The sequence below is a fragment of the Conger conger genome, chromosome 2 (assembly GCF_963514075.1).
Source record: "Conger conger chromosome 2, fConCon1.1, whole genome shotgun sequence".
Classification (NCBI taxonomy): Eukaryota; Metazoa; Chordata; class Actinopteri; order Anguilliformes; family Congridae; genus Conger; species Conger conger.
Window position 1 is genome coordinate 86,493,754 of NC_083761.1, and position 23,116 is coordinate 86,516,869.

Consider the following 23,116-nt stretch of genomic DNA (forward strand, 5'->3'; position numbering starts at 1 on the left):
CAAATAACTTTTGTGCAGAGATAATTTCCTATAACCAGCGGACAATAACGTAGGCAACATATTTTGTATGATGCAGGCAGGAGTCTGTACACTGAGACAGGAGACAGGACACTGAGACAACACTACCAGAGCTCACTGAGCAGCACAGGATCAGACTGAAAGAAGAGGAACTCAGTGGACTGGAGTCTGTGCACATGGCAGAGTCAGAGACAGAGTGTACTACACCAGGACTCAACACACTGGAGCCAGAGTGTGTTACAGCACACAGTGGGGTCAGTGCTGTACACCACACTGACTCACCATTGATAAAAACAGAACCTGATCTGGGTCTCACCAACACTGGGGATCTTATTAAGACAGAGAGCCCTGAAAGGACAGAGCTGGGATATGTGACCCATCTGCATCCTGACCAAATCAAAACAGAGACTGAGGATGGAGAATACCTTAAGACAGAACACATCAGTGACTTGCAGGATTTCATGGGTTTTCCAATTTCATCTGGTCAAATGAAGTGTGAATCCAATGAGGGTTTAGTGAGTGATCGCATGAACACTGTGATGAATGAAGATGGTGTCGATCACAAAGATCAGACTGAACTATGGCAATGTGCAGGAGAACCAAATCCAAACTGTAAAAAAGAAATTAATGATCTCCCGACTCTATATGCGGACTGCAGTCATCACTGTCAAAAAAGCAATGAGAATAAGACTAGAATTGTCCAGAAAAGTACAAACGGTTGCAACAAACTTGTTAGTTGCCAGATAATTAATGTGAAAACTGAACCCATGATCATTAATTCAAGTAAAAGCCTTTTGAATTTCAAACAAAAGAAGATCATTCATAGAAATGAAATTAATATAGGTGAAAAGCCATACAAGTGTACACAGTGTCCAAAGTGCTTTTCTGAAGTATCTCTTTTCAATGCCCATGAGAGAATTCATACTGCTGAAAAGCCCCACAAATATACATGCTGTGGAAAGTATTTTTCCCAAAAAAGTGCTTTGAATCGCCACAAAATGATGCATACTGGTATAAAGCCTTACGAATGTAGTCAGTGTGGGAAGTGCTTTTCCAGAATGTCTAATTTAAACAGCCACAAGAGAATTCATACCGGTGAAAAGCTCTACAAATATACTTGCTGTGGAAAATATTTTTCCCAAATAAGCGATTTGAATCGCCACAAGATGATGCATACTGGTATAAAGCCTTATGAATGTAGTCAGTGTGGGAAGTGCTTTTCCAGAATGTCTAATTTAAACAGCCACCAGAGAATTCATACTGGTGAAAAGCCATACAAATGTAGTCCATGTGGGAAGTGCTTTTCCAGAATATCTAATTTAAACAGCCACCAGAGAATTCATACTGGTGAAAAGCCCTACGAATGTACTCACTGTGGAAAGTCTTTTTCCCAAACAAGTGCTTTGAATCGTCACAAGGTGATTCATACAGGTGAAAGGCCATACAAATGTATTCAGTGTGGGAAGTGCTTTTTCAAGAAATGTGACTTGGATGGCCACCAGACAATTCATACAGGTGAAAAGCCCAACAAATGTATACATTGTGAGAAGTGTTTTCATACCAAATCTGGTTTAAATAAACACCTGAGAATTCATAGAGGTGAAAAGCCCTACATGTATTCAGTGTAGGAACTGTTTTAATACAAAATTTTAATGAAATATACACCTGAGAATTCACACAGGCGAAAAGCCCTACAAATGTATTCACTGTGGGATGTGTTTTTCTTTGCAAATCAAGTTTGCTTGTATCTACAGTGGGAGCAATAATTATTTGATCCCTTGCTGATTTTGTAGGTTTGCCCACTTACAAAGAATGGAACTGTGTAGAATTTTAATCATAGGTACATTTTAACATTGAGAGACAGAATATCACAAAATAATCCACAATAACAACATCATATACATTTTATAAATTTAATATCATATTTTCACATGAAATAAGTATTTGATCCATAGAACAATAGGACTTAATACTTGGTGGAGAAACCTTTGTTGGCAAGCACAGAGGTCAGACGTCCGTTGTAGTTTTTCACCAGGTTTGCACAGATCTTGGGAGGGATTTTGGTCCACTCCTCTTTGCAGATCCTCTCCAAATCATTAAGGTTCCGAGGCTGTCGCTTGGCAACTCAAAGCTTCAGCTCCCTCCACAGATTTTCGATGGGATTTAGGTCCGGAGACTGGCTAGGACACTCCAGGACCTTAATATGCTTCTTTTTGAGCCACTCCTTTGTTGCCTTGGCCGTATGTTTTGGGTCATTGTCATGTTGGAAGACCCATCCACGACCCATTTTCAGTGCTCTCACTGAGGGAAGGAGGTTGTCGCCCAAAATGTCCTGGTACATGGCCCCATTCATCCTCCCCTCGATACGGTGAAGTCGTCCTGTCCCCTTAGCTGAGAAACACCCCCAAAGCATAAGGTTTCCACCTCCATGCTTCACAGTGGGGATGGTGTTCTTGGGGTTGTACTCAGCATTTCTCTTCCTCCAAACACGGCGAGTCGAGTTGATGCCAAATAGCTCTATTTTGGTCTCATCTGACATATCACCTTCTTCCAAGCCTCCTCTGGATCATCCAGGTGTTCTTTGGCTAACTTTCAGACGAGCCTGTACATGTGCCTTCTTCAGCAGAGGAACCTTGCGCACGCAGCAGGATTTTAATCCTTCACGGTGTAGTGTGTTACTGATGGTTCTCTTCCTGACTGTGGTCCCAACTGCCTTCAGGTCATTAACAAGCTCCTCCTGTGTAGTACTGGGCTGATCCCTGACCTTTCTCATGATCATTGATATCCCACGAGGCAAGATCTTGCGTGGAGCCCCAGACCGAGGGAGATTGGCGGTGACTTTGTGTTTCTTCCATTTTCTAATAATTTGTCCAACAGTTGTTAACTTCTCACCAAGCTGCTTGCTTATTTTCTTGTAGCCCATCCCAGCCTTGTGCAGGTCTACAATTTTGTCCCTGATGTCCTTAGACCGCTCCTTTGTCTTGGCCATGGTGGAAACGTTGGAATCTGATTGATTGTGTGGACAGGTGTCTTTTATACAGCTACATAACGATGTAACGAGTTGACACAGGTGTTTTGGGTAATGAGTTGAGATTAGGAGTGCTTCTTAATGGAAAACTAACTGGTCTGTGGGAGCCAGAATTATTGCTGATTGGTAGGGGGATCAAATACTTATTTCATGCAAAAATACGATAATAAATTTATAAAATTTATATGATGTTGTTAATGTGGATTATTTTGTGATGTGCTGTCTCTCAATGTTAAAATGTACCTGTGATTAAAATTCTAGACAGTTCCATTCTTTGTAAGTGGGCAAACCTACAAAATCAGCCAGCACTGTATGTGTGATCACGCTAGGACTCATACTTTGAATCATACTTTCATTACTGGCATTTGGCAGACGCTCTTATCCAGAGCGACGTACAGTTGATTAGACTAAGCAGGAGACAATCCTCCCCTGGAGCAATGCAGGGTTAAGGGCCTTGCTCAAGGGCCCAACGGCTGTGCGGATCTTATTGTGACTACACTGGGATTAGAACCACCGCCCTTGGGTGTCCCGGTCCTTTACCTTAACCACTACGCTACAGGCCGCCCTGTACTTTCCTCTAGGGTCCTCATCGCACTTGTCCCTGTGTTCGATCTGCACTTCATTGTACGTCGCTCTGGATAGGACTGTCTGCTAAATGCCTGTAATGTAATGTAATGGTTGCCATCAGAGAATTAATGAAAATCCCTCCAAACCCTCCAAGTGCTTTGTCACAATATCTAATTTGAATCGGCACCGGAAAATGTATTCGGGTGAAAAGCAAAATTTCTCAGGGTGGGAAGTGTTTTTCCAGAGAATTCACACACTATACACAGTGTACTTGGTGTGGGAAGTGTTATCCCCCAGACAAGTGTTTTAAATCATCCTAAGAGGATTCATACTGGTGAGTTGCCTTCTGTGTATACAGAGTATTAAGTGTTTTTGTACTAAATCTGATGTGTGCGAAGGGTTTTGATTACAATTGTGCTAAATATCAATCAGCATGTTCGTATGCATGTAAAGCCCTTCCTTCATATTCAGTGTGGGACGTGTTTTAATACTTTGTATGAAATGAATTAATATTCTGTTTATCGTATACTATAATCTTCATACTTAATCTATAATGTATTATATTCTTTAGATATACATCTGAGATTCATACAGGTGAATAGCCCAACAAGTTATTCCATGTGGGAAGTGTTTTTAACAAACAAGTGCTTTCAATTGCAACAACATGAGTCATATTGGTAAAAAGACCAACATATGCCCTCAGTGTCAGATTTTGTTTTTCCTTTAGAGTCGCCATCTACATTAATGAATTCCACATTAATTTATTCCTTTTGTGACCAGTCACCTGCAGTTTTGAAGCAAATCTTTCTTGTTGCATATTTTTGTAGATCTGTGTGAAATAAATAATATGAAAACTGTTTGGGTATACTGTAGAAAGAAACATGGTAATGTGATTGTAAGCTTGTATTCTTAACATGAACTCGGTAGTACTGGCCTTTTCTGTTCTTCTACTGCAACATTGTTGTAATGTGTGTATGTCTGTAAAAGCTGATGATTCATTTTTGGACTATATGTTATCAGGTATAGTCCCCTCCAAAAGTATTGGAACAGCAAGGCCAATTCCTTTGTTTTTGCAATACACTGAATACATTTGGGGTTGAAATAAAAAGATGAACACAAGACAAGTTCAGAATTTCAGCTTTTATTTATTGATATGTACACCTAGATGTGTTAAACTACTTGGAACATAGCACCTTTTTTATGTGAGAAAAAGTTTAGAAACAGAGTATTTAAGTAAATGATGCTTAATATTTGGTTGCATATCCCTTGCTTGCAGTAACTGCATTAAGCCTGTGACCCATTGACATCACCAAACTGTTCCTTTCTTCTTTCGTGATGCTTTTCCAGGCTTTTACTGAAGCCACTTTCAGTAATTTGTTTTGTGGGGTTTCCCCTATAATCTTCTCTTCAGAAGGTCAAATGCATGCTCAATTGGGTTACGGTCTGGTGATTGACTTGGCCAGTCTAAAATATTCCACTTTTTCTCCCTAATGTCCTTTGTTGTGTTGGCAGTGTGTTTTGTGTCATTGTCTTGCTGCATGATGAAGTTCCTCCCAATTAGTTTGGACATATTTCCCTGTAAGTTGGCAGACAGTATGCTGACTTCTGAATTCATCCAGTGCTCCCATCATGAGCTTACATCATCAATAGAGATTATTGAGCCCACTCCAGAAGCAGCCGTGCAAGCCCAATCCGTGACCGTGCTTCACAGATGAGCTCCTATGTTTTGGATCATGAGCAGATCCCTTTTTTCTCCACACTTTGGCCTTTCCTTCAGTTTGCTAGAGGTTAATCTTGGTCTGATCAGTCCATAAAACTTTGCTGCAGTACTTTTGTAGCTCCTCTCTATACTTCTTTGCAAATTGTAGTCTCGCCTTCCAATTCTCACTACTGATGAGTGGTTTGCATTTTGAGGTATAGCCTCTATATCGCTGCTAAGTCTTCTTCGAAAGGTTTGATTGTCGCTCAGTACACCAGTGGTTTCTTTCTTTTTTCAGGACATTCCAAGCTAGTGCAATGGTTCTGATTTCCACTCTTTTCTAAGTTTCGAAATGGCTTGCTTTTCTCCCAAAGACAGCTCTCTGGTCTTTATGTTGGTGTATCTTTTCCAACACAAATTTAGTCTTCACAGGCAAAACCCAAGGCTAAAACCAAGAGTAGAAATTCAGAACTATTTATCTATTCATATTATTAATCAATCTAACAGAACGCATCTGGGCGACTAAGAAACACCTGTCAATCACATTTTTAAAACTTTTTCTCACCTGAAAATGGGGTCGTCCGATACAAAAGGTGATGTTGTTTAACAAATCTAGATAAAAATACCAGGAAATAAAAACAAAAATTTCGATCTATCATCTCATGTGTCATTGTCTTCAGTGTTCAGCAAAAACAAAATAATTAACCTTGCTGTTTCAGTACTTTTTGAAGGGACTGTATATCAGGTGAGGATGTATATGAATTGGGTATGAAATGATTTTTCACCATGTCATTGTTTTCTCCTTTCCTACCCGTTTGCAAATGTAGTTTAATTCCTGTTGCCCCCCAAAAAAAAAAAAAATTTTAGGTACAATTGGTAAGATTTGTGTGTTAAAACATTGTTACAAGACCATTGTAACTACTTATTATTTATGCATTCACTTTTGATTGACAGACCGCTCACGCTCACTGACCTGGATCAGGCCCCTCACTCCACATAACGTCAGTTGTTGGCTAACGTGGGGTGGCCTGTAGCGTAGTGGTTAAGGTAAAGGATTAGGACATGCGAGGTTGATGGCTCTAATCCCGGTGGAGCCACAATAAGATCCGCACAGCCGTTGGGCCCTTGAGCAAGGCCCTTAACCCTGCATTGCTCCAGGGAAGGATTGTCTCCTGCATAGTCTAATCAACCGTACGTCGCTCTGGATAAGAGCGTCTGCCAAATGCCAATAATGTAATGTAATGTAATGTTATTGTACGACTGTAATAATTGTCAAAGAGTACAGCAATAAAAGCATTACAAATATTGAGCCGTATATGTATGAGCCCATGGCTGTTAATCCTAGGCCTCGCCGAAATGAAGGAAGTGGCCGCTTCCACCATAAGTGGCCGCTTCCACCATAAGTTAACATCCGTTAACATTCTTGAGGAATGTGGTTTATGATTATGGTTGCTTATTGACTATTCCAGAAACTAAAACACTTTGATTTGTGTGAATTGGACCAATATTTAAAGAGGAAACGACAAGTAACCATTGGCTCACAATGGTCGGAATGCCTATTCACTCGTTTGCAGGCTAAGCCTGCCTGGTTCATAGTCTCTCGTGAGCAACAGCTTCCCCACCACGATCACCATTACCATGTCACTGTGTGCTGAAATGGATTGTGTATGTGACTCGTACCAAGTTTTTATGAAAACAGAAGGAATTAGACTTTACACACACAAAAACCAAAGCTGACCTGGAAGTATTTTCTTTTTATTCGTCGTGAAAGTTGCACTGTTCGGAACATGTACAGCTAATTGCTACATTACCAAAATTATCGATAGCCAGACGGCAAGATATTTTTTAGGCCTTTTTCAGCTTTATTGGACAGTATATAGAGACAGGAAGAATGGGGGCGAGAGAGAGGGAAAGACATTGTCAGACGGTCGGATTCGAACTGTGGACGTCGCGGCTCACAATGAGCATGCGGTCAGTGCTCTGCAGGCTGCGCCACCGAGACACCATCTCGCCCGTAATTATGGCAGAGATTAAGACAGAGTGTCTTGCGCCAGGACTCAACACACTGGAGCCAGAGTGTGTGAGAAATGTTTTTGTACAAAATCTAACCGCACGCCTGAGAGTTCATACAGGTGACAAGCCCTATAAATGTATTCAGTGCGGGAAGTGCTTTTTCACAAGATCTCAGTAAAATTCCCACCAGATAATTCACACAGGTGAAAAGCCCTACAAATGTACTGTACAGTAATTGTTGTGCATATCTGAAATAAAATAACCTTTATGTCTATGCAAATTATCATGGATGTGGTAGAACCAAACAGGTGTTAGAAATTAGTAGTTTAGTTACTTCTGTCCAGGCATGGTTCAGGATCAGAGAACTGTTTAACATGATGGCCTTCTTATCATAGTCACAAAGGAAACTCCTACAGTTGGAGCGAGAGACCATTGATTAAGGCAAACGACAGCCATCAATTGTAAAATGCAACCGGGAGTGGGCAATTGGCATCCACCACAGACAATGGTAGCTAAATACCATAAGATTCAAGACAAAGAATCTGGTTTGCTTTGGAAGCATAGGTTCATTTGCAATATTGTAAAACTATTGTTTGCTGCCATTTGTTACATGGTATAAAAGGTCAATCACAAAAAACAAACAAAGGCAAAAGTATGACCAAACCTCTTAACTAGCCAAACACTGCTTACCTAGCCCAACTAAAAATACTGATACACAGAAAGTAAATCACAGAAAGACAACAGTTAAGGTTCACAGGGAGGTAGGGAGGGACGGGGAGAGGTGCTGCTTGAAGAGGTGCGTCTTCAGTTTGTGCCTTAAGATTGGAAGAGATTCTACAGTTTGGGGTCAAACTTACCCCAACAGGTTAAAGGTACAATTGGTCATTTCAGACTAATGGTCAAGAGAGGAATTGCAGCAACAAACACGGTCAAACCACAACACTGTTTCTGCCTCCCCCTTCTCTGTAACGTGTTGATGTTGAAACACCATTGGCTGTGGCAATTAGAACCAATTTTCAACCAATACAGCTATACAATGTTTTGGTACAGATTGCCGGCCCGTCAACTGCATGTTTTGAAACCCAAATTTAAGGACTATAAACACAGACAGAGGGTGAGTCAACATGTCGGTGTGCCTTTTTCAATGATAGGAAGGGACTTACAGTGGTCTTGTAACAATGTTGTACCTATTGTGCCTTTAAATAAGTGCTAAATTATTGCAAAAGAAAAATGTTCACTTTGGGTGTCACTTTCTTTTTGTGTCCCAAATGACGACTTTTATCCATAAATATCCAAAAATATGTGAGAAACATCTAATTTTAGAGCCTGAGGTACAGAAAGTGAAGCACCTGTGGGAAAGTGCCACCAGAACGAAACCTGAGATAAAAATAAAAGTGGTTGTATATTTACATACATTTTATACAGGGTCAAAATAAGGCCATACAACACAAAGTTGGTACAAGACTTCTGAAAACAAAGCATTATGCTTATTGCATGTTTGCTATTAAATCCTTAGGTTTTTTGAAACTGTAAAATGCACTTTTATTTTGAAGCCCCACGAGAAACTTTACCGGAAGTTCGATTCTTATTGGAGGAAGCGTCTGTAGATTTGGCATGCTCTGCTGAACTCACTGCGCTGCTTGATCTCAAGTCTTTCATGTTACGGGATGTTACACCCTCGCGGGATCCTTCGCCTCTGATAATTATATTACACGCAGTTCAACAATCGATTAAGATAAATTAATTAATCAAGGACTCAGAGTAAGTATTTCCCCTTTATAATCTGTTTGTTTTGTATCTGTTCTGTTCGTTGTGCTTACACGCTAGCTTTAAATCGGATTGCTTCGCTAATGTTTGCATAAGATATCCTATGTAGAGATATGTATTGATATGTATTTGGTGTTTTGAGTTACATATTTCTGGTCCACGTTACTTCTCTATGGGATTACAACGAGCTAGAGCGCCACTTACCCCGTGTTCACGCTGAGCGACTTGATTGACGGTTCGCTCAAGTGTACTAGGCTGAAGGAGGGGCGAGAGCTTCCCGCTGTTTCCTCGTTGTGATCTCGTGCAGCTACAAATTTTCTGTTGAAGCGAAGAACGGCTATACACTATATCACATTTGCGATGTGATTGTGATTGTGATTGTGCAATGAGACTGATTATTATTATTATTAGCTCGTTAGCGATATATCTTTCTCGCTTACTATTTTACCTGTTGCCGATCATCTCAAGAAATATACTAGCAATAGCCATCTCTTGCCGTATAAAACCCAGTAGCCTACGAGTATTTGAGGTCGATGGGACTGATTTTGGCAGATCAAAATACATATTTGCCATACCCGACCCTTGTGTTATCACACTGATAATTATTGGATGACAATAGCCTATGTAATTATCATTGTTCGTACGATTATGCTGGCTAATGTTAGTATTGCATTGCTTGCCTGGTGATATATATTTCAACCTATGGGCAATTAATAACAAGATATTAAACGGTCTTGCATAACAAGCATTTTTTAAGGCGCTTGCCCTTTTTCTAAACGTTAGGTTGGATTGTGGCTAGCATCATCACAAGCTATTCCTCACTTTCTCTGCACCGAAACTAGGCGTAACAATTATTTACGACATGGTATCATAGCAGTTGGACAATATGAAAGCTGATATTCTGCTGTTGACGGGCGATGCCCGCGGAAACTGTTTTCGACAACTTTAGTCGTGGCTCATACATTCCCCGCCAAAAGTATTGGAACAGCAAGACCAAGTCCCTTCAATGTCCTCATCAGGAGGTGAAATGCATGCTCAATTGGGTTAAGGTCTGGTGATTAACTTGGCCAGTCTCAAACCGTCCTCTTTTTCTCCCTAATTAAGTTGTTGGCAGTGTGTTTTGGGTCGTGGTCTTGAAGTTTGAATGCATTTGTCATTAGTTGGAAGACAGAATGTTTTTGTATACTTCTCAATCGAAATTCCTCAAAATTCCTCTTACATGATGAAAATGTTAATGCATATCATCATTGCACCCACTTGGCTGAGGGGAAGTGCCCAACAAAATATTAAGCCAGGAATAATGTGACAAATAACTTGGGTTATGCATATGTCGCAAAATTACAGGTATTTTGGGGAGACTTCGCTAAAATCTAAAGTCTAATGCAGAAAGTTTGATATCCTTATAATGCAAGAGGCTTGGCTGAACAAAAATATTTATCTTCTTATTGATTTTTATAAGGAGATGCCAGCATTATGGATGTGACACCATTGTGTTATCGAAGTGAAACGTCTGAAATACACATTGTTTGACGATCTACTTCCCAATAAAATTTTGCGAATGAACACATTTAGTGTCATCTGAGATGGTTCTGAATATCAATTTTTGACATTGAGAAAACCATCTGAAATTGTTTTGAATGTTTTCAAGATGGCCATCAAACAGCATTGATTTCAATGTTAATGGGACTAATAAATACATTTTAAAGCATTTTCCTGTTGTAAGCCTACATTTGTCAGATTTCAAAATGGCTGCCATCGACTGTTTGGGACATAAGCTTACTTACTTCCCAATTAAACTTATTTTTTCATGCTACGGTTGACATGACATTACTGTCAAATTGCCCATTTGTCTATTTAGGTTATAGGTTTTTCACATTGATATAAAATGTATATATCTCTCCTGACTCTATCACTTCTTTACCCCTATGCAATGTGATGAGACATATGTTCAGAAAAAGCTGCTGCTTCTGACATAAATAAGCAAACAAAAGTCTTCTTTAAGACTAAATCCCTTCCCCTGTTTCCCTCCAGGAGCTGCACTTCTACACACCTTTGAGCAGCAGTATGATGCAGGCAGGAGTCTGTCTGAGACAGGACACTGAGACAACCCTACCAGAGCTCACTGAGCAGCACAGGATCAGACTGAAAGAAGAGGAACTCAGTGGACTGGAGTCAGAGACAGAGACAGAGAGTGCTGCACCAGGACTAAACACACTGGAGCCAGAGTGTGTTACAGCACACAGCGGGGTCAGTGATGTACACCACACACACACATCAGTGATAAAAACAGAAGCTGATCTGGGCTCCATCCACACTGGGGATCTTATTAAGACGGAGAGCCCTGAAAGGACAGAGCTGGGATATGTGACCCATCTGCATCCTGACCAAATCAAAACCGAGGCTGATGATGGAGGATATCTTAAGGCAGAAAGCGCCAGTGTCTTGCAGGATATTGAATGTGTTGATATTAAATCTGATCAAATGAAGTCTGAATCCAGTGAAAGTTTAGTGAGTGAGCTCCTGAACACTGTGATGACTGGAGCTGGTGTTGATCACAAAGATCAGACAAGTGAAATTAATACAGAAGGAAAGCAGTGCAGGTGTACACAGTGTGAGAAATGTTTTCGTACAAAATCCATGTTAACTGCACACCTGAGAGTTCATACAGGTGAAAAGCCCTATAAATGTATTCAGTGTGGGAAGTGTTTTTCCACAAAATCTAATCTAAATTCCCACCAGAGAATTCACACCGGTGAAAAGCCCTACAGATGTATTGAGTGTGGGAAGGGCTTTTCCCATAAAAATGCTTTACAATATCACCAGATGGATCATTCAGATGAAAAGCCCTACAAATGTACTCAGTGTGGGAAGTGTTGGAAAACCAAGTATGTGTTAACTACACACTTGAGACTTCATACAGGTGAAAAGCCCTATAAATGTATTCAATGTGGGACGTGTTTTTGCACAAAATCTCAATTAAATTCCCACCAGAGAATTCACACCGGTGAAAAGCCATACAAATGTACCGAGTGTGGGAAGTGTTTTTCCCGAGGAAGTTTTTTAAAGCACCACAAGATGATTCATTCAGGTGAAAAGCCCTATAAATGTATTCAGTGTGGGAAGTGTTTTTGCACAAAATATCTCTTAATTTCCCACCAGAGAATTCACACAGGTGAAAAGCCCTACAAATGTACTACGTGTGGGAAGTGTTTTTCCGAAGGACGTTTCTTAAAGTACCATGAGGTGATTCATTCAGGTGAAAAGCCCTACAAATGTATTCTGTGTGTGAAGTCTTTTTCCACAAAATCGAATTTAATTTCCCACCAGGTAATTCACACTGGTGAAAAGCCCTACAAATGTATTCCATGTGGGAAGTGTTTTTCCACAAAATCGAATTTAAATTCCCACCAAATCATTCACTCAGGTGAAAAGCCCTACAAATGTACTGAGTGTGAGAAGTGTTTTTCCAGAATAGCTTTGTTGAATCGCCACCTGAGAAGTCATCCAGATGAGAAGTAGGGATGTGAGTTTTTGTAAACCGCTACCATCCCATTTTGAAAACGGTTGACCATGTAACCAATACTGCTTATGACCGAGGTTTAAAAAGAAAATTTTTTTTAAAGATGGAGTAGCCTACTGATACCTACTGACTTTATTTTGGGCCATCTTAAAATGGTTTCATTTCACTGTCAACATTGTGAGTCAGATAGCCTCCACAGCTTTAGCTACAGACTGCTGGATATCTATGTCGTCTATGTATGCTGGTCAATCGCGTCTCATTTTTTAAAAACGCAATGTTTTCATCCCCCTTCCCTATGGATTCTGCGTGACAGACTTGATTGGCAAGTCTACTGCTATTGAGAACTTTGTTACAGACAGTGTTGTGCCCTCAAAATTTTAGTGGTCACGTTAATGTCTAATATTTGCGTAATATACAGTAACATGATTACACCGTGTCATGGTGACCACAATAAATCTGGCCTATTCTAGGCAGGGAATCTGATTTTGGCCTACCAATGTCGACTGGTGTAATTATTTTACTTTTATGCCAATGGCTTCTATACAATTTGGCTTATATTTTTATGTAACAGTAAACTTTGACAATGTATTTGATTTCATACAGCACAGGGCAATCTTTATGGTGACAGGATTAATGTGGTCTTTGTAAAGCAGGGAATTTTCACTTTCAATATCCGATAGATATGATGGGTTACTGGTCTAAGGATTTTTAGGACTTGAGGATTTTAGGAACAACAATTCTACTTCATTTTAGAAATGGTTACACAACACGGTCCTGGAAAATGTAGGTAATTTAGCTCTGGCCAACAAAGAAATAAATTATGAACAGTGGTTATACGTAATTATAGCATTTATTTTTCAACTTGCCTACTTAGTAGCTAATTTGTCCAATGATGTATTTGTTTTTACGTTCAGTTTGCCAGTAGTTTGTATTTGTGTGTCAGCAAATAAACATGGAGTCTTCTGTGAACCTTGAGAAACGCCAATACAATACACTATAAGTGACAGCTACAGATTTAAAACACACCGAAATGTATTCATAACTATAATACTGCAGCATTCAATTCCCTGTGGCGTTTACATTCTTAACCCCCTGAAATAACCAAAGACTGCTTGCTAGGACTAGCCGGAGTAGCCTGTTGGAAGTTGTCTTTCTTTCAATTGTCCAACCAATTTGTGCGTTTTGTCATTGGTGGTGAAAGTGCATTTATTGAATTAAACTGAGCTTATCATTTCAACTTCAGAAAAAAAGAATCGGTTATGGGTTAGCAGTTTTTGATGAACTTGTACAACTCCGTTTCGGTTAAACGTTTAACCGTTTAGAACCCTAGTGAAAAGCCCTTCAAATGTACTCAGTGTGCAAAGTGCTTTACTGAAAAATCTACGTTAGCTGCACAACTGAGAATTCATACAGGTGTGGTAAGTGCAGAACGCCTTTGTTCAGTCACCATCTGAAAAGTGTCATACTCGTGAGAAGCACTACAATTGATGTACTCTGTGTGGGAGATGTTTTTATACAAAATCCAATTTGAATATTGATTCACGTGTACACACGGATGAAAAGCCGTACCTTTGATCAGTGCGGGAACTGTTTTAATACAACATATTTTTTAGACTCCTGAGAATTCGTACAGATGAACAACCCTACAAGTGAACATGGTGGAGGAAGCGTTCTTATAGAAAACCTAATTAGAATTTTCAGTCCGAGTTGCTGAACTTGCTGTAGTTGCTGCAAGGTTTGTCAGTCTTGCGGCTTTTTAATATTTAAATCTTGACCAAAAATACTTGATACAGATTGAAATCTATACACACTTTTCACACTGTGCATAGGATTTGGATGCATTTAAACCAGCTGGGGTAACGCCAGAAATCATAAATGGGAGAAGTCATCAGCACAATGTGTTGATTTAACATCCAATCATATCTTAATGTTATGAACCATTATCATTTCATTTAAGGAACCTGTCCTTATTAAAGCAGCACTACAGGGTACTGAATCCTCAGATTACATTTAGAATTTTGGCCAATACATTTTCAGGTGGAAATTTGCACTAACTTGTTCTGTCATTTCAGTGACTTGCAGTTTAACATCAAAGCTTTCCTGTTGTATCATTTCCCTGTGTTATTCCTTGCTCGTCGTATTTTTGACTGGCATTTGTAAAACAGCACTGAGTGTGGAGGCTGATATTTTTTGATGATGGAATTGGGGCGGTCTGTAGCGTAGTGGTTAAGGTAAATGACTGGGACACACAAGGTCGGCGGTTCTACTCCCGGTGTAGCCACAATAAGATCCGCACAGCCGTTGGGCCCTTGAGCAAGGCTCTTAACCCTGCATTGCTCCGGGGGGGGATGGCTCCTGCTTAGTCTAATCAACTGTATGTCACTCTGGAAAAGAGCGTCTGCCAAATGCCAATAATGTAATGTAATGTAATTGACATAATTATGAATTGTTTGAAGGAAATAATGTGAACTGCACAAACTGGAGAATACTTTTTAATTCCAGTGATGTGTACTGTCTGTCAGCTAGCTCTGATATTTAGACTTCAGACACCATGTCATTATAAGGTATTTGATGATCGTTGTTTTAATACTGAATATTTTTCAGTATTTTATATTACTTGTGTATGATATTATTTTACATTGTGAATGTGCACATACCAAGCTTTTTTGTTGTGTAAATTGCTGTATAAACTAATAATATCCTTCACTCTGTCATTGTTTACTACCCCTGTTTGTAAATGTAGTTTAATTCCTTTTGTACATAACTAATTGTACAATAAATACATTTGAGCTTTTTGCCCAATGTAGTACATCAGTGTAAAAACCCACACTGATTTGAGTTTTTGAAACCAATGATTGTTTTGATCCAGACAATATTGAATTGTCATTTTTTAAAAATTATTATTATTATCATTGTTTTCTTTTATTTGTATTTTATTTTAATAGAAAGCCTTCAGAGTCCGTCTACATTCTCTTGGCTATGAGGTCTGGAAGAATAAAATAATAAAAACACTAATTATACCAGTACTTGAATTCAGCTTCGCTTTATAGCTTTACAGCCATCTGACTTAGCAAGCTGGACTATGCATAGCCTTGCTGGCTGAAGCAGCGAGTTAAGAGCCCACATTACCGTTCTGCTTAGTAGATTTTTGCACAGATCAAAATTATGGGAAGTCGAGTGTTCTATCTCAGATCGAATTGTGCATTTGTACGTTGTACACGTACAATCCGTTCTGTCATGCAGCCACCTACATCAAGTCTGTAAATATTTGGACATTAACAAGGCTATTGTTACCTTAGCTGTCTGCCACAGTATATTGGATTTGGAAGTAAATAATTAATATGAGCTCAAAGTGCAGACTTTCAGCTTAATTTGAGGGCAATTATATCTAAATCAGGTGAACGGTCTAGAAAATGCAGACCCATTTTAGGGGCTGAAAAATGATTGGACAAATTAACATAATTATAGATTAAGTTGTCGTTTAAAAAAAAAATGTATACTTATTATTTATGAAGGGTCCAACGTATCAAACGAGCCTCAAACCATCATGTTGTTGTCAGATATGCAGTAGATATGGATGGATTAGTTTTCGGGTTGTTTCCTTTGGGTTCAGTAGGACAAGTATTCAGGAGAAACGGCCCTTGAAGCAATCCATCCATATCTACTGTATTCCTGGCAGCAGTATGACGGTTTGAGGCTCATTTGATATCTTGGACCCTTGATGACTTAAAGCCGTCAGCATACTATCTGGAGCAAAACAATCATTGTTTCGCAAACTTCTGTGCAGTGAAACGTGTAGTTTAAAACAACCGGTTAGCTTTTCTTTGGTTGTTTCTTTGGGTTTTTACATTAACGTCAACTTTTCTCTGGGTCCAGTTACTTTTGACATTGTATGATTCTCACTGCTCTATGGAGCTCTAGCCGGTGGCCAGGTCGCTGCTAACATGGCTAACAGGGCGGCCTGTAGCGTTGTGGTTAAGGTACATGACTGGGACCTGCAAGGTCAGTGGTTCGATCCCCGGCCTAGCCACAATAAGTTCTGCACAGCCTCTTAATCCTGCATTGCTCCAGGTGAGGATTGTCTCCCGCTTAGTCTAATCAGCTTAATACATCGCTCTGGATAAGAGCGTCTGCCAAATGCCATTTATGGAATGTAACGTTACTTCGCAATAAAATCTTGCTACATTGATTTAGAGGTCACTAAATATGTTATGTTCACTACAATGGTATAGCCTATGGCTCTTTCTGGTTGTCAAGTACATTTAATAAATCCTGGAAATGTGCAGAATTGTGGTGTGCCAACTTTATTTTTAGGAATATTGTGCAGCACAGTTCAGTGAATGGATCAGTTTTTAGAGCAGCAGTTGGCCACATTATGCACATGTCAGCAGTTGCTTGCAAACTAGTAAAACAGTTGTGGTCTCGCCTTCCGATTCTTACTGCTGATGAGTTGTTTTCATCTTGAGGTACAGCTTCTATATTGCTGCTCTCTAAGTCTTCTTTGAATGGTTGATTGAGATACCTTCACCCCTGCCCTGTTGAGATTGTTTGTGATGTCACTTGCTGATGTTTTGGGGTTTGTCTTCACAGCTCTCACAATGTTTCTGTCATCAACTGCTGTTGATTTCCTTGGTCGATCTGTCTGATGCTCAGTACGTCAGCAGTTTCTTTCTTTTTCAGGACATAGTTGCCCATGACAAAAGCCTTGGTCAATGGCAACAGTTGGAGTACACCAAGGGGCAATTTAGACTCTCCAATTAACATATGTTTGGACTGTGAGAGGAAACCACAGTACCCGGAGGAAACCCACGCAACAACGGGGAAACTTCACACTCCAGTTTGAGATGATTTTTGCTTTGTGACAGGGTACATTAGCATGCTGGAAGTAGCCATTATAAGATATGCACATGGTCAACAGCAATACTCAAATGGGCTGTGGCATTCAAGCGAGGATTGATTGGTATTAACGGGCTCAAAGTGTGCCAAGAAAACAATCCCCACACCATTACTCTACCGCCACCAGCCTGGACTGTTGACACAAGGCAGGTTGGGTCCATGGATTCATGCTGTTGGAGCCAAATTCTGAACCTACCATCTGTATCATCAGAGTCATCAGACCAGGCTTTGTTTTTAAGGTTTTAACTATGGCGAGCCTATGCCCACTGCAGCCTCAGCTTTCTGTTCTTGGCTGACAGACGTGGAATCTGATGTGGTCTTCTGCTGTTGTAGCCCATCTGCCCCAAGGTTCAATGTATTGTGCATTCTGAGATGCTTTTCTGCTCACCACAGTTGTACAGAGTGGTTATCTGAGTTACCGTGGCCTTTCTGTCAGCTCGAAGAAGTCTCCGTCGACCTCTCTCATCAACGAGGTGTTTCCATCCACAGAACTGCCACTCATTGGATGTTTTTTGTTTCTTGCACCATTCTGAGTACACTCTAGAGGCTGTTCCCAGCCAATCCCAGGAGGTCAGCAGTTTCAGAAATACTCAAACCAGCCCATCTGGTGCCAATAATCATGCCACGGTCATTGCACTGCTGCCCGTGACGCCTGAAAGCCAGCAGGTTCAGCTCAGCCAATGACAGATCATGTGTACAGGCAGGCAGCTTTTTTCTCTCTTCAATGCATCTACACGCACTGAGCACTTTCTTAGGAACATTTTTACTTCATCACATGAATAAGTAGGTGTAATAATCTTATCAGCCGTGGCAGCAGTGCAATGCATACCATTACATTACATTACATTACATTACATTATTGGCATTTGGCAGACGCTCTTATCCAGAGCGACGTACAGTTGATTAGACTAAGCAGGAGACAATCCTCCCCTGGAGCAATGCAGGGTTAAGGGCCTTGCTCAAGGGCCCAACGGCTGTGCGGATCTTATTGTGGCTACGCCGGGATTAGAACCACCGACCTTGTGTGCCCCAGTCATTTTACCTTAACCACTACGCTACAGGCCGCCCCAACCCAAGGTGCTTCCTCTGTTTATGCATAAGAGCATTGTTCTTGTCAGTTTAAGGTTTTATAGGCTAAACGTAATTTGATTCGAAAAGTTGATTGGAGAGGGGAAAACGTATAAAGAAGTGCAGCAAATTATAGGATGCTCAGCTAAAATGATCTCAAATGCTTTGAAATGGCAAACACGAAACACGAGGAAGAAAAGGAGCAACTACTATTAAAACGGATCGAAGAATAGTCAGAATGGCAAAGATTCAGCCATTCATCAGCTCCAGAAAGATCAAAGATGATCTACAATTACCTGTAAGTGCTCTTACAGTCAGAAGACGTTTGATTGAGCCCCCATAAAGCACCATTGTTGAAAGAATCAGTTAAAATTAGTCATGGAACACATTGATTGGCCCAAAGAGAAATGGTGTAACATTCTGTGGACTGATGTAAGTAAAATTGTTATTTTCGGGTCTAGTGGTCATCGACAGTACGTCAGAAGACCTCTGGGGACTGAATTCAAGCCACAGTACACTGTGAAGACAGTGAAGCATAGCGGCGCAAAAATCATGGTATGGGGATGTTTTTCAAACTACAGTCGTGTTATCGTATACCAGGGATCATGAATCCGTTTGAATACATCAAAATACTTGAAGAGATTACGTTTGTGTATGCCAAAGAGATAATGCCCCCGAAATGGGTGTTTCAACAAGACAACGACCCCAAACACACAAGTAAGTGAGCAACATCTTGGTTCCAGACAAAAAGGATTGAGGTAATGGAGTGGCCAGCTCAATCCCAACCTCAACCCCATTGAAAACTTGCAGTTTCTGAAGCAAAACCCAAAAATTCACAGGAACTGTGGAATGTAGTTCATCCTGGGCTGAAATACCTGTTTATAGGTGCCAGAAGTTGGTCGACTCGATGCAACACAGATTCACAGCAGTTATCAAAAACAATGGTTATGCAACTAAATGTTAGTTCAGTCATTTTAAGTGAAGTTAAATCTTGAAATGTATTCAGTTTATACAGTAAGTGTTTGAATGTCAGATTAATATTCCTTCTTTGCTTCCTGTAAAAGAAAGAAGACTTAATAAAATGTGTTAATGCTTTGATTTGGAATTGAACGTGTAATGTTTCAACTACATTTGAAATATGGAACAAATGCTGTTAAAAAAATATTTGCTCTTTATTCACTTTTCTTAACGCACTGCTATTTATTTGAACACAACTGTATCTGTTGTGCTCTTTTAGAAGCCATACATCTTACGACTTAGTTTTTTTAGAAATTGTGTTTTAATTTCAAAGTGCTGGTCAAGTACTAAGCTACCCCACAATTCTAAACTCAGTTCCTGCAGTCGGAGATGTTGCCATTACCATGACCTCAGGACCTGAGACTTGGTATCATCCTGGCGGAGAGGACGGATTTCCCCCACCTCATAATGCAAGAGCGCCCCCTGTCGTCAGTCAGGCATCTGCAGGACTGCAGAGTGTAAAGAATGTGTCAGCTGCTCCAATCTGACCTGTGTGATTCAGGCTAAAACCCTTCCCCTGTTTCCGTCCAGGAGATGCACTTCTGCACACCTTTGAGCAGCAGTATGATGCAGGCAGGAGTCTGTCTGAGACAGGACGCTGAGACAACACTACCAGAGCTCACTGAGCAGCACAGGATCAGACTGAAAGAAGAGGAACTCAGTGGACTGGAGTCAGAGACAGAATGTGCTGCACCAGGACTCAACACACTGGAGCCAGAGTGTGTTACAGCACACAGCGGGGTCAGTGATGTACACCAGACAGACACATCATGGATAAAAACAGAAGCCGATCTGGGCTCCACCCACACTGGGGATCTTATTAAGACGGAGAGCCCTGAAAGGACAGAGCTGGGATATGTGACCCATCTGCATCCTGACCAAATCAAAACAGAGGCTGATGATGGAGGACACTATAAGGTGGAACCCATCACAAGAAGTTGTCACAAGAAGGTTCTTTCAAATGAAAAGGCCTACAAATGTGCTCAGTGTGGGAAGGGTTTTTTTAGCAAACCTAGTTTAAATATGCACCTGAGAATTCATATGGATGAAAAGCCCTGTAAATGTACTCAGTGTGGGAAGTGCTTTTCTCGAATGTATTTTTTAAATCGCCACTTGAAAAGTCATAGCAGTAAAAAATTGTGGAAATGTACACAGTGTGAGAAGAGTTTTACTGGCCAATCTAATTTCGCTAGACACCTGAGAATTCATACAGGTGAAAAGCCCTACGTATGTTCTCAGTGTGGGAAGTGCTTTTCTAGAAAATCTCATTTGACTGCCCACCAGAGAATTCACACTGGTGAAAGGCCCTACACATGTACTCTGTGTGGGAAATGTTTTCATACCAGATCTCCGCTAACTTATCACCTGAGAATTCACACAGGAGAAAAGCCCTACAAATGTACTCACTGTGGGAAGTGTTTTTCCCAGATAAGTGCTTTAAATTACCACAAGAAGGTTCATTTATAAGAAAAGCCCTACAAATGCCCTCAGTGTGGTGAGTACCTTTCCCAGAAAAATGCATTTAATTGCCACAGGATTATTCATACAGGTGAAAAGCCCAACAAATGTACTCAGTGTGGGAAATGCTTTTCCAGAGTATCTAATTTAAATCGCCACCTGAGAAGTCATGGAGGTGAAAAGCCCTATAATTTGCGTAGTCCATGTGAGATATGTTTTCTTAGAAAATCCCATTTTAATACTGAGTCACATATTCATACAGATGAAAGTTTATACATTTGCGATCAGTGTGGGAAGTGTTTTGAATACAAGATATTATTTTGATATATTCCTGAAAATGTCACCAGACAAAGTGCAGAAACCGTTTTGGAAGCCTGATTGAAAGGCCCTCCTAATGTATTCATTGTGTGAAGTGGTTTTTCCCACAAACAAGCGCTTTCAGTTCCCAGAAAAATGTATTAAAAGTGATTCACGTATAATTGGTGCAAGGAATGTCAGTCTTGCATCAATTAAATACTTTCAAATGCTTTCGAATTTTATAAATGTGAGGAATCATAAACACAATAGTTCTTCATGTTCATTAAAAAAATAATGCACATGGAAAAAGTGGTTCCCCTTGTAGGCGGATTTTCCAAGTTGACATCATTGTAAACTCTGGATATACTGTGGAAAGAAAATGAAAAGAGAATGTATTCTGGAAGATGTTCTTGCCGGGAACATTATTAAAATTCAGTGGTACTCATGCCGGTTTTCGCTATTGTAATCGTCGTCATCAATAATATTAGCACGACATTTCACAATTTGTTATTTTACATTTCTGACTGCTGGTTGGCATATAGATCATTTGTATACAAATAACAATAAAATTATCCCTCAAGCCTGTCCATCAAAGTCATTTCAAATTTCCTGTTGCAGCCATTTTGTTGTTCGACATTGACTCCACTCTGTCCTCTCTGCCTTCATTTGCGCGTTCGCGTGGAAAATTTGCCGAATGGAATGGGACCTTACACCACCCCAGCCGGCGCACGGCATTGCGCATGGAGATCTTAGGCTGTTCGGCCGTTTCATGGAGCTCCGGATGGACGGCTCTCTTGTGCTGGCGTTGCTTCCAGAGCCAGTTCGGTTGTTAGTATTGCAACTGAGGGCAGACTCTGTTCGGCCGTTACGTGCTTCAGCCACTAGGCGCTGTCGTTCTCTGGGTTCGCGGCTCGGCTGTAGCTCCCAGACGCCTACACGTCACAATAACTCCGCGTATAGTTGGCCAGGGCAACTCGATCACGGAGGACATTTGATGAACTGACTTGTTTGAATTGTGGCATCCTATCTCAATGCCATGTTGAAAGTCACCGAGTTCTCCAGTACAGTCCCGTTCTTTGTCGATGGGAATTGCATGGATGCATGCTTGATTGTATGCATCTGTCCGCAATGGGTGTGCCTGAAGAAGCCAAACCCACTAATTGGAAGGGGTAATTGCTTTGGATGGGATGTGGGAAAATGGATTGAAGGAAATTGTGGTTGCACCAGTTGCACCAATGTTAAATCGGTAATTAAGAAAATTAATTGAGGAGGAAAGTGTGGCCAGAGCCTGAAATGTAGAATGTATGCTAGTATGCGGTTTCGAACACAGCATAAGATCTATGGGTAAAAGTGGCTGGACAGGACTGGAGAGGGGAAATAGGGCAGAAATACTCAAACCAGCCCATCTGGTGCCAATAATCATGCCACGGTCATTGCACTGCTGCCCGTGACGCCTGAAAGGCAGCAGGTTCAGCTCAGCCAATGACAGATCATGTGTACAGGCAGGCAGATTTTTTTCTCTCTTCAATGCATCTACACGCACTGAGCACTTTCTTAGGAACATTTTTACTTCATCACATGAATAAGTAGGTGTAATAATCTTATCAGCCATGGCAGCAGTGCAATGTATACCATTACATTACATTATTGGCATTCGGCAGACGCTCTTCTAGGATATGGGAAACTCGCTGTTTGCAAATTTCAGTATCCGTAGCTACATATTTTCTCTAGTTTCATATAAAACATTTAAAAAAACAAATTAGTACTG

At 40.5% G+C, this 23,116-nt stretch overlaps 1 protein-coding gene across 4 annotated transcripts; it reads left to right on the plus strand.

Moving 5' to 3' along the window:
* Positions 1-951: 951 nt before the first annotated feature.
* LOC133122631 (zinc finger protein 665-like) lies at positions 952-21,933 on the plus strand. 4 transcript variants are annotated; one of them, XM_061232713.1, is made up of 3 exons: positions 952-1,533; positions 1,618-1,633; positions 11,693-12,920. In XM_061232713.1, exons 1-3 carry the CDS (start codon positions 1,017-1,019, stop codon positions 12,609-12,611), a joined length of 1,452 nt encoding a protein of 483 aa, XP_061088697.1. In that variant the 5' UTR covers positions 952-1,016; the 3' UTR covers positions 12,612-12,920. The 4 variants fall into 4 exon arrangements, 3 of the variants coding, with proteins under 3 accessions (XP_061088697.1, XP_061088696.1, XP_061088695.1); XR_009708119.1 differs by lacking the exons at positions 952-1,533; positions 1,618-1,633; positions 11,693-12,920 and adding exons at positions 8,948-9,086; positions 11,124-11,339; positions 19,909-20,100; XM_061232712.1 differs by lacking the exons at positions 952-1,533; positions 1,618-1,633; positions 11,693-12,920 and adding exons at positions 8,948-9,086; positions 11,124-11,339; positions 20,125-21,933.
* Positions 21,934-23,116: the final 1,183 nt, after the last annotated feature.